Here is a 12,500-nt window from a genome sequence, read left to right on the forward strand (position 1 = left end):
TAAACATAATTTTCGTATAAGTGGTAAATATGTCAAGAGATACTTTACTGTATGTCAGTATGCTATATGTATATATGTATATATGTATATATGTATATATTTATATATTTATATATGTATATATGTATATATGTATATATGTATATATGTATATATGTATATATGTATATGTATATGTATATGTATATGTATATGTATATATATATATATATATATATATATATATATATATATATATATATATATATATTTATATACACACACACACACACACACACATATATACACACACACAAATACACATCAAGGCAATCTATGTAATTATGACTTTGCTTTCCAGATTCCACAAATGCCTCAACATAGGTATGGAGAAGGGCTGGGTGATGTCAGAGGACGAGCGACGCAAGATGATGCAACAGCGTCAAGAAAAGAAGCAAAAAGCTGATAAGAAGCATCATGAGCCAAAGGACATTGACAAATATAGCCTAAGTGAAGAGGATAATACAGAGATACAGATAATTGTTTCTCTCTATAGAAAAGCATACCAAGATGTTCCTTATGATACCAGTTGCCAGAATGATGGTGCAGCGGGTGTCATGTCTCCTTGGATGACATTCTGCAAGAGAATAGGATATTTCTTCTCACTCTTTAGGGAATTCACTGAGCTCCCCAGTGGTGATCAAGCAACACTTATGAAAACTGCCATAACATCAGCTTGTATCATCATGGGCTCTGTTGTATATGATTCAAGTACAGGCAAATGGCCAGGGAAACCTATAACAAGGTCAGGTTTTGTTCCCAATGTATCTTCACAGAATGTAAAGCAACTAGTGCCTTCAGATTTGATGTCACGTGTGGAGCAATTCTTCAGAAAGTTTCAGCAGATATGCCCAGATGAAACAATGGCCATGATACTTATATTAGTGACCCTTTACTCTTCTGAACTGATAGGTTTGGAGGCAAAAGAGACCATCCAAGCTCTTCAAGACAGATATACACGTATCTTGCACCATTATGTTGCATGGAAATATAAGGAAAAGTCACACATGATGTTCCCCAAGGTCTTAGTATCTCTTGCTGACATTCGTGAGTTATCAGAACGTACATGTCAAATGCGCATCCAGCAAGGATTTTCTTCCAGCAACCAAAATATTACATCACTACTTCCAAAATCCAATCCTCAAGATTCTTCCTCTGCAACACCTATGGATACATCCCAATCAGAAGAAGCAGCCTTAGAAAGTACAGATAGTGGGATGGTAAATGTAAAGGAAGAATTTGATATAGATTGTAATTCTGCACTTAACACTCCAGCTGCCCACAAGCGTGCAAGGTTAGAGGCAACTGGTAGTGCTCGTGATCATACCTACCAAAAGATATTGCAAAAGGTCATGGATCAGATGCATAGCTCTTTGCATTTACGAGCCCCACAGTTGCTTCCCATTGTCATTCATATTGTAAAAAAGATCAAAGCTGAAGGTGGAGGTGTTGATGATTCATCTCATACTACCAAAACTCACCATGTCAAACAGCCAAGAGGGGGTACAAAACGGAGACAGGTTGAAGTCAAACAGGAACAGATAGAAGAGGATTGTAATGCACAGTTCTCTCAAGATTTACCTAACTCAGACCTGAATGACCCAATGTCTCCAGAGATTCATCATACACCACACTTCAATCTTAGTCAACAACTTCAGCAAGATCTTCATCCTCCACAGACAGAGGTTTTGCACCAGCAGCAGTACATGCCCCCATCAGCAGACATTAATTTAGGATACCCAGCCTCCCCAATGGATTCAACAGATTCATTTGACATGCTGCCCACATCACCTCTTCATTGCCAAAATTCAGTTATGTCACCAAACCTAATGCTTTCTGCAAACCATTCAGCTGATGTCAGGCTGTCACCTCAAGTTCCACTCATGGCACCTGTTGCCCCTTATACTCCTCCTTCAGTAGTGACTTCATCACCCATGCCAGTCCAGCAGTTGGAAGTCTTTCCTGTCGCAGACATGCCATTGCCATCTCCAATGGCCGCTCCTTCACCATACTCTGATACTTCTAGTTCATCACCACCTGAAAGCTCCCAGTCACCACTGTCTGAACTCTTCACAGAAGAGCTGTCAGACGTTGAAATAGATGTACTAACCCAGTTGATGGACTACGTTTGTAATTCAAATCTGGAAAATGTAAGTTCAATCAAGGAAATCATACCAGAACATCTCTTAACTGAACTTCAAACAAAGTTGTGCACATATTCCTTAAAACAAGAATAAACAGGAAGACCACAATTTAAGAAAAAGAAAAAAGTGATAATATTTTAAGTATAATGTATTATGAAACAAAAACTTTTAAGGACACCATTCAGAACAATCTTTTGGCACATTTCTTATGAGGATAACTTGTACATAATTTGCATTTGGAATAGAATATCCATTTGTATTAAGAGATGTTTACTCTATTGAAAAAACAAGAAACTGAAAATAAACAGTGAATGAAGCTGAAAGGATGGGTGATGTTCTAAACAATGCATGTTGAAATTGTCCACAAAGCCATGTGTGTATATAAATGTATATATCACATGCATACGAGTTCTGATGTCTATGGATTTGCTTAATACTTGCTAACTCGAACAAATCAATGTCGGAAAGCCAAAAACTTTACCAGTCCTGTTCACACATTTTTCTGGCAAGTGAAGATTTATGAATATTTTGTGATAATAATTATAAGAAATGGAACTTTTCCCTTTTTTTTATCTTTATTTTTTATTTATTTATTTATTTATTTTTTTTTTAAGAAGTTGCCAGTGGGTAATATGATTTTGTGGCTATAGAACTTTGCACCCTTGATGAATTATCAGTTAAGATGAAAAGCAAACATTCATTCCTAAAATAATGAATGAAAAAACAAACAAAAAAAACCAGTGAATCCTAGAACACTTAGCATATTGTGTTTGACAATGTACAACACCAGTTAACTAAAAAGAGAAAATATAACGAATACAAACTCTGAGAAGAACTTTTAACAACGAATGGAGTGAGAATCCATTGGTGTCATTATGTGCACATATTCCTATCCTGTATTGCTGTTCAATTATTGTATGTTCAATTCTATGTTGCATTCAGTGTTGGTGGTACAGTGTAGATGGAGAGGGAAGCAAGATGTCAGTACAGTTCTTGCAGAAGGAACATAAAGTAGTCATTTATATTCAGTTTAATCATACATTTAGGGACAGATTATTGCTTAAGACAATTTTATCTGAAGGACATATGAAATATTATATAAATATATAAAAGGGTCAGTTAGAAGAAAATAAATGTTTTGTACTTCATAATATTATCAATTGTTAAATATTATGAGTATGAATGTCATTATTATCATTGTCATCATTAGTATGGAATTTGTCTTAGTTAAACTGGGGATATATGACTAATATATGTTCTTCTGTCCACTTGATATGAAAGTTATATAAGAGTATTTAGTGAATTGATGTGATGTTGATGTGTCTGTTCAAACTGTTGCAAATGATGTATTAAAATATTCTTTGTCTAATGTAAATACTGACATTAATTTTTTTTTTTTCTACATGTGTTGGTAAATATGACTAAATATTTTTATTTCTACACATGCACATGTGCACAGGCTCTCTTTCTCTCTCTGTCTTTCACACACTCGTATGCACGCACACGCACGCACACGCACACACACACACACACACACACACATACACACACACACACACACACACACACACACACACACACACACACACACACACACACACACACACACACACACACACACACACACACACCATTAGATACATACTGATGTAAAAGTATTTATTTATATTGTTACCTACACTTATGGAAATAGATACTGCATTTGTGATTTTTTTTTTTTTTTTTTATGAACTGAAATAGATTAATATTATTATAATTAGGAATCACTTGATTATTCACTTTGGGATGGAATATTAAAAATATCTAGTCTGAAAATTGAATCTTTGCTTTTTATTATGTTAAATAAAAGTTGAAAAGCAGCAGGTGGCCAAGAACGGAAAAGATTGCAAAGTGCGCATGTGATGTGGCTTCTCAAAAGGAACGTGATGTGAAAAAAGGCAAAATGCATATTACGTCACAGGAGGTGTTGTCTTACTAAGTTAAAAAGCATTTTAAATTCCTCAGTGCATGTAGACAGAGATAGATTTAGTTCATTGTGTCAGTTATTGTAAATTTATTTCTTATGTAATAATGCAAAACAAAAAAAAGGTTTTAAAATATTACCTCTTCTTGGTCATTCCAAATACAATTATTTACCTTTTATTTTTATTATTATTATTATTATTATTATTATTATTATTATCAGTTACTTTTATTTATGTAAATTAGATAGGCCTGGTGTTAGAAGCCTAAATGCTAGGCCACTACCTCTTACGTAAGATCTTTTACCTCAGAACGTTTTTTGTTTTCTTTGTTTTTCTCTCTGATTTTAAATGAATTATGTGAGCTTCTAGGTAATTAGTTATAGCACATTAATCTGTGTAGAATTTCTCTTCAGCCTTCTTCCTGTCTCTTTCTACGTGTACACTAGACATTTTGCAGATGATTGATTTTTTTTCTCTTTTCATTTTATTTTCTTCTTCTTACTCTCTCTCTCTTTCTAGAAAACTTCATGAACAGTATCAATTAGGATGTGAAATATATTGGCGTTTGGTTGTTCAGCTTCATAATCATAACAGGAAGGTGTGTATATATAGGTACAGAAGCATGTTCTGAAAATGCATATTACTTATGTAATTGGCAAGAAGTAGCTGGTTGTAGAATTTGCAGAAATAAATATATTTTTTCTCTTTGTATTAACCATCTGTAAATAATTGAGCATTTGATTTGATTATGCACGTAAATTTCTTTACCCCAAAATTTTATATTTTGGACTTCAGTTATACTCAAGTAAATGGGGCAGAATGTTTGTCTTAGCTAAAAAGTTAATTAGTGTTGAAGTTGAGTATTACAGTATTCTTATTTTCAAAGTGACTGCAGGAAATTTCCAAAGTAACCAAAAATTATAGATTAAATAAAGTGTTCTGCCCCTTGTTACTATTAGTGATGTGCTCTTAAGAAATTAGTTTAATAATTCACTGATGACAGTCAAATATGACATTTTCTTTATGTTTTATTTAGATTATCAATTAAAAAGTACCAATAACCATTCTTTATTTGAAATTATTGGTAAATAAGCTTCTATGATGTGCTGAATCTTGAAAAATTCAAAGTTTCTAAAGTTACTTTCATCTTGATGCCTTCCCTTACATAATATTAGCAAAGCTGAGTCCTACACATAGTTATTAAAGTGGAAAATGTTTCCTAATTGGCCTTAACCTAAGATGAAGTTCAAATTGTAATTACTCAGGAACTGACAGATATTCTCAGCTTCCATAGAAAGCTTTTTCATAGATATGATAAGGAGAGTAATTGCATTACCAGATCATGTAGTCTAATATAGTCATATTTTACATAATCATAAATTATTTATAGCAAATGAAACTAGTGACAGTTTGATTTAATGTTGTGCTGGTTCCTTTGAATCAGTTTTGTTGATTAAATCAGCAGAAAAATTTATGCATGACAATTTTTCATTTAAAGTTAAACAATCACACATGGAGTAGTAATAGTTTGTTTCCACAATTTCAAAATGAACAGTGATGGATCATTAACTTTCACTAGTTTTAACTTTCAGATAACAGCTTGACCTGGGTAGTGTTTACCTTTGGTATGCAGGGTATGATTACCTGAGTATGAATTAAGACAGGGCCTTGATGACTTGATTTGGTGATTGTAGAATGGTAAGATGTGGGTGCATATCAGTCATATTTCATCACATTAACAGCTAAGAACTTAATTGTTAGGGTAAGAATATGTAATAGTATACAGGTTACACTGATGCATAGTTGATGTCTTCATTAAATAGGTTTTCTGTAATTGTGTACATTAGCAGACAATTGATTTTCTGACATGGTGTTAAATTTGCCTCTTGGTATGAATTGGACCTATCCCATAGAGCAGATTTAAGTTCAAGACTTGGGGAACCCAAATGTTATGACTGTCTTGTTTCAGAAGTAAATGGTTTCACACCTGGCAGACTTTAAAATTTCTCATCTGAAAAGAGCTGGAATGTAGTAAACCCACATCATAGAATGACACAGTTGGTAGCTAATAAGTGAATTTATTTTGTTAGTGGTGAGCACAGACTCCCCATGGGAGCAGCAAAGTACAAAGTCATACTGTCCCCGGCCAGCTACACAGAGTATATCCAGGTTTGTAAGAGAATATGTATGTAGGATTGGATGCCACTCTTGAAAATGTTAAATGTCGGAGGTTACACCTTTTGGTTATAAATTAGGTTTGTAAGTGAAAAAATTCTCAGGTCCCTGATTTGATGCTCACAGAGACCTGTCCTATGTATATACAGTGTAATTTTTTTTATCCTTCTTTTTATTTTTTTTTTTATTTTTTTTTTTTTTTTTTGGTTTGGTATATGCTTGTATGCATGATTACATGCACTTGTGTATACATGTATAGGTGTGCCTCTGCATGAGTGGATCAGTGTGTTGGTCTGTGTGTATGAACACATAACATTAGGAAGTAGATGTCTGTATATAATGCTATGTTAATAGATGATTTATTAAATCACTAAAGGCCAAACATATGAATACGTTGCTCAATTGTGTGTGTTGGGATGTTTATATGTAATTTTGAGTATGTGTCCTTGTATTTGCAGGCATGTGCCTACATATGTACGTGTGTGTGTGTGTTTGTGTGTGTGTGTGTGTGTGTGTGTGTGTGTGTGTGTGTGTGTGTGTGTGTGTGTGTGTGTGTGTGTGTGTGTGTGTGTGTGTGTGTGTGTGTGTGTGTGTGCTTGTATACATACATATGTACACACACGGTATCACTAGCATTATTGTATAAGTGTTGTGTAATAGCCCTTCTGTTTTTGCTCAGCTTTTTGAGGTGTTCCAGTAAATTTTATGTTGAGATAAATACAAATTCCCAGTAATGTGTATGAAATATTGAAACAATTATTTTTTCAGATCTAAGTTAACTTTTCAAAGAAAAAAAATAATGTCAATAATTGACACAAGTGATATATTTGATACTTATATGTAGGAGCCATGGATCAGTTTGCTACAGTTTAATTAGTGTGAAACTTTTATTTTGAAATTGGGCGGTAGAGAAGAAAAAAATTACGTTGCTTCATCATTGCAGATATTCCGTGACAGATCGGAAAGCTTAACCATCTGCTACTAATTTAATCATCAACAGTGCCTCTTGTCTGCAGTCACCACATCTTTGAGTCTTTTGAAACAATTACTGTACATTACAAAACAAATGAACCTTTGGCAGTGATCTACAGGCTTCTCACCTCATTTTATACCCTCCAAGAATTATATATTTCCAGCAGTTGAACCTGCTTGCATTTTGGTGTACAATGTTTGGTGCTTAAAAACATTTTAAGGTAGTAATTACCAGAATGACGGGTACACCTTATCCCCCAAGTTTGGGAGTGAGAAGATTCTGTTGGTAATTGTTTCCTGTGGATTTGAGGGAACATGCCAGTCTTTATTTCATTTGTGCACTAGTGAGCAAATTTGAAAACTAGGGACAAAGTGTGTATATATTAGAGTGGAGGCTTTAAGAGTTTATAAATATATATATACATATATATCAATATAATATATTGAGGAAATGTGCTGTGCTGCACTGGTGTTACTGTAATCAGTAATAAAATATTGAAAGAACTTTGTGTCTTATTCCTCCACATATTCATTAATTTTTGCAGTGATGTGAATTATAATCACATAAAAGTGAGTAATGTACAGGAATAGTAATCCTATTATTATTGTCTTACTAACAAAGCCATATCACATTTATAGCATTTTCAAGTGACTTGGAAAGTGACAAAATTGAACTCTAGGAAATAATGAAACACACACAAATATAAAATTTTGATTTAGATGAAAACCATGTACTCAAAATAAATTTTGCCACTGAATATTTGTTGTGGATTCCTGAAATAAAAATTTCATACTTACTTCTTTTGAGTGTTTTTTAAATTACCAATTGAAATTAAATGTTTACAGCAACTGATAAGATTATCTTCATTTCATTATCAAGGAGTTCAAATTCTTATAATCCAAGATTTGATATAGGCTTGGTGACCTTATTCCATCACCTGTTATATCTCTTTCATTGCTGTAATAATGTAAGAGCAACACGTAATCAATATTTTATGCATCATGATGAAACAAATCCAAACATATTGAAAATCAAAATAAGTTGGTGAGAAAACGGTGCCATGGGTCTAAAGTGAACCGAGATGTGTAGCTAACAAAATGTATTAACGTCTTCAAAGGAGCAATAAGACCGAACCACAGTAAGAAAGGACCCAACCAATTGTTACTTTTCATGTCATGCTAAATTTCTCTTTCTTGTTGATTTTCTCCCATTGTCTGTGTCCCCTCTTCTTTCTTATTCACTTTCCTTTTCAACTAATGTACCTTTTTGATTCATTCAGTCTTTGTCTGGCTGATAGGTACATGTACTGTGAAGAGCAAAATTTTGGAAATGTGAATACCTTAATATCTTACCATAATCAAAGATAAGTAATACAAAACAGTTTTGTCTACAGAAGGTAATACATAAGATATATCACTGGCTCAGCAGTCTGAGAGATACTACGACAGATATCTAATTCACTATGTTTTACATTGTTAGCAAGAAAGTGAAACATCAAAGGAACATCTGTGACCTTATCATCCTTGTTATTACTTTTAGTGTCTTGCTTCATTAGCTACAATTAAAATATGTGTTTCTTACATATTTACCACTGTATATAACACCTTATGGTCAATTTCATTTCCTCTCATTGAATAGTCTATATTTTCTCTCTGTCACTGCCCCTCCTCTCTCTCTCTCTCTCTCTCTCTCTCTCTCTCTCTCTCTCTCTCTCTCTCTCTCTCTCTCTCTCTCTCTCTCTCTCTCTCTCTCTCTCTCTCTCTCTCTCTCTCTCTCTCTCTCTCTCTCTCTCTCTCTCTCTCTCTCTCTCTCTCTCTCTCTCTCTCTCTCTCTCTCTCTCTCTCTCTCTCTCTCTCTCTCTCTCTCTCTCCTCCCCCCAACATTTCTACATGTATACTTTTACACTGTTTATTTCTTGTATCTTGCTTAAAAAGTCAAGGTATTCATTCCACCATTAAACTCACTGCTGCCGGGAAAATCAATAAAATGCTGTGCTCATTTTTTTTTTTCTTTTTTTGTGAAATGTCTCTACACATAGATGGCTCAGCCTTATCTGATTTCACCTTTCCTTGAATTGTTGGGAAAATGTGTTTTCTACGAGGGCTATGAATATCGATGGTGTTATTTTTATTATAAACATTATAATTACTATAATGTTATATACTATAATGTTATATTACTATAATGTTACATAAAGTCCCTCCCACCCAGAAAGAACGGCGGGCTGTGGGTTCCTCTGGGATGGCGACCGCTGGGACTCGGGTGGGGAGAGGGGGGGTTACCCGTCATCCCATCTGTGTCCCAGCGGCCGCCAACCTGACGTTATGTTTGTGGGGGAAAGCCCCAGAGAGCCCCGCAGGCGGATTATGGGACCTGCAGCCAACCAACCTCCTCTATATGAGGCGGCGTCGGTAGGGTTGGCAGAGATGGCGCCCATCAGGAGTGACTGCCCGAGGTTAGACCTCAGGCGGACTGTCAGGGTGTGGGCTTGGAACGTCCGTTCCCTGCGACAGGACAATCGGTTACCACTACTGTCGAGGGAATTGAAGCAGCTGAGAGTTGAGGTGGCTGCTCTCTCAAGAGGTGAGAAGACCTGGCAGCGGCATGATAAGTGTGGGTGGCTACACTTACTACTGGGCGGGCCGCAGCGATGGCCACCATCTCCAGGGAGTAGCCATAGCCATCTCCAGCAGACTTCAACCCTCGGTAGTTGAGGTCACTCCAGTCGATGAGCGTATTATGGTATTGAGACTGAAGCTTTTTCATTTGGCTTCATGTCTCCTATTGCTGTATACGCTCCTACGGGTGCATATAAACTTGAGGTGAAAGAGATGTTTTACACCAAACTTGCATATGTGGCAGACAGTTGTCCTCGGCAAAATATTCGTATTGTTCTGGGCGACTTCAATGCGGTATCCAGATGCGATCGAGCTGGTTACGAGATATCTGTCGGTCTTCATGGCTCAGGAGTTGATGCTGGCAGCGAGAATAGCCTCCTTTTCCGTGACTTTGCTAGGTCACAGAAATTGAGGATTTCTGGCTCCTGGTATCAGCGTTCTGACCCGCACCGTTGGACTTGGTACAGCGATACGGATAGTGTGGCCAAGCAGATCGACCACATCCTCGTTAGCACTCAGTGGAGGATCCTCCAGAACTGCAGGGTGTATCGAAGCGCCGAGTTCTGTGGAACTGATCATAGATTAGTTGTGGCTACTCCCCGGGTCCACTGTATAACCCCCGTCGCCCAAATGAACACCCTAGGGTGTTTCATTTGGACAGATTGAGGGAGGACGATTGTGCCCGGGGGTTTGCCGAGGCTATCTCTCGTCGTCTCACATCACTCGAGGGCCTGGCAGACCCTGTTCTTATGTGGGATACCTTCACGCGTGAAACGCTTGATGCAGCTCAGGAATCCATTGGTGAACGCCCAAGAGTAAGACAGAATTCCATCTCGCAGGAGACACCGGAAGCCACAGATGATTGTCAGGGGATCGCAACTTGCACCGTTCTCTGGTGCGCAGGACTAGGTCACTGTTGAGAAGGGATAAGGAACAGTTTATCAGTAATCTTGCAGAGGAGGTCGAAAACCATTTCTTAGTAAATGACCTTTGTCCTGCCTATCAAGCCCTGAGAAAGCTGAACTCCAAGCCCTCCTCACAGACGACTGCAGTCCGCTCATCAAGTGGCCAGATAATCTCAGATCCTGATGGGGTGCGTGTGCGTTGGGCTGAGTATTTTGAGCAGTTGTATCAGGTTCATCCACCAACAGTTAACTTGGATGCGGGTAATGTTGAGATTCCTCTGCCAGACCCACCCATCAGCGAGGATCCACCCTCCCTGACTGAAGTCAGGGGGGGATCTCCAAGCTGAAGAGCGGTAAAGCAGCAGGTATTTGTGGCATCCCAGCTGAATTGTTAAAGGCTGGTGGAGAACCTATGGCAAGGGGCTTGCATGCAGTCCTGTCTGCCATCTGGCAGACTGGTACCTTTCCCCCTGACCTGCTGAGGGGTGTGGTCATCCCTCTCTGGAAGGGGAAAGGGGATCGGTGGGACTGCAGCAATCACCGAGGCATTACTCTACTCAGTGTATCAGGCAAGGTACTCGCGCACATCCTACTGAGACGCATCAGAGACCACCTTTTGAGGCACCAAAGGCCGCAATCTGGATTCACTCCTGGTAAGTCCACAATAGACCACATCCTGGCGCTTCGAGTCATTGTAGAGCGCCGTCGTGAGTTCGGACGTGGGCTGCTCGCAGCCTACTTCGACCTCAAGAAGGCGTTTGACACGGTGCATCGCGAATCACTCTGGGAGATCCTGAGGCTAAGAGGAATTCCAACAAGGATTGTTGGACTGATAGCAAACCTGTATACAGGCACTGGAAGTGCTGTAAAGTGTGGTGGGGGCCAGTCGAGCTTCTTCCCTGTTAGTTCAGGCGTGAGGCAAGGCTGTGTTCTTGCACCAACACTTTTCAGCACTTGCATGGATTGGATACTGGGTAGAGCTACTGTCCAAAGTCACTGTGGAGCAACTCTGGGCAATATCAAGGTTACATACCTTGACTTTGCTGATGATGTTGCCATTCTCTCTGAATCTCTGGAAACCCTAGTGGCGGCTCTTGATATATTTAGCAGTGAAGCGAAGCCCCTGGGGCTAGAGGTCTCCTGGACCAAGACCAAGATCCAGGATTTTGGGGGCCTACTAGGAGACCCTGAGCAGTCGGTATGTGCTTGCGGTGAAAACATCGAAGTCAAAGAAAGCTTTATATACCTCGGTAGTGCAGTTCACGACTCTGGGCTGTCAGACCAGGAAGTCAGTAGACGGATTGGCTTGGCAGCAGGGGTCATGAAATCTCTCAACAAGAGTTTTTGGAGATGCCGGTACCTGTGCAGAAGGACCAAGCTACGTGTTTTCAAGGCCCTGATACTGCCAGTTTTACTATATGGTAGTGAAACTTGGACACTGTCTTGTGCTCTGGAATCTCGTCTTGATGCCTTTTGTAACAGATCCTTGTGCCGGATCATGGGGTACAGTTGGCGGGACCATGTGTCCAACCAACGGCTGCATCGTGAGACCGATTCCCGCAGGATGATCCTGCCGGCGTTAGCTCCCAAATGATGATGATGATATATATACATTAGTAATAGCAAAATAAGATAAAATAAAATATTTTCTAAAATTAAAGAAAAGGGTGAACGGGCGAGAC

The 12,500-nt window shown here is 38.2% G+C and overlaps 1 protein-coding gene and 1 long non-coding RNA gene across 2 annotated transcripts in view; both read left to right on the plus strand.

Moving 5' to 3' along the window:
• Nucleotides 1–2,302, plus strand: part of LOC125032118 (retinoic acid receptor beta-like) — a 20,841-nt gene extending 18,539 nt beyond the window's left edge. Inside the window, exon 4 of the mRNA XM_047623134.1 lies at nt 341–2,302. Within this exon, the coding sequence (XP_047479090.1) occupies nt 341–2,276 (1,936 nt within the window). The 3' untranslated portion in view covers nt 2,277–2,302. The remainder of the gene's footprint in view (nt 1–340) is intronic.
• A 1,432-nt stretch (nt 2,303–3,734) lies between these two features.
• On the plus strand, nt 3,735–7,798 carry LOC125032119. Its single transcript, XR_007115534.1, has 2 exons — nt 3,735–4,745; nt 5,740–7,798. It is a non-coding gene; the product is annotated as an uncharacterized LOC125032119 (long non-coding RNA).
• The last annotated feature ends 4,702 nt before the right edge of the window (nt 7,799–12,500 follow it).

The sequence above is a fragment of the Penaeus chinensis genome, chromosome 14 (assembly GCF_019202785.1).
Source record: "Penaeus chinensis breed Huanghai No. 1 chromosome 14, ASM1920278v2, whole genome shotgun sequence".
In the NCBI taxonomy this organism is placed as follows: Eukaryota; Metazoa; Arthropoda; class Malacostraca; order Decapoda; family Penaeidae; genus Penaeus; species Penaeus chinensis.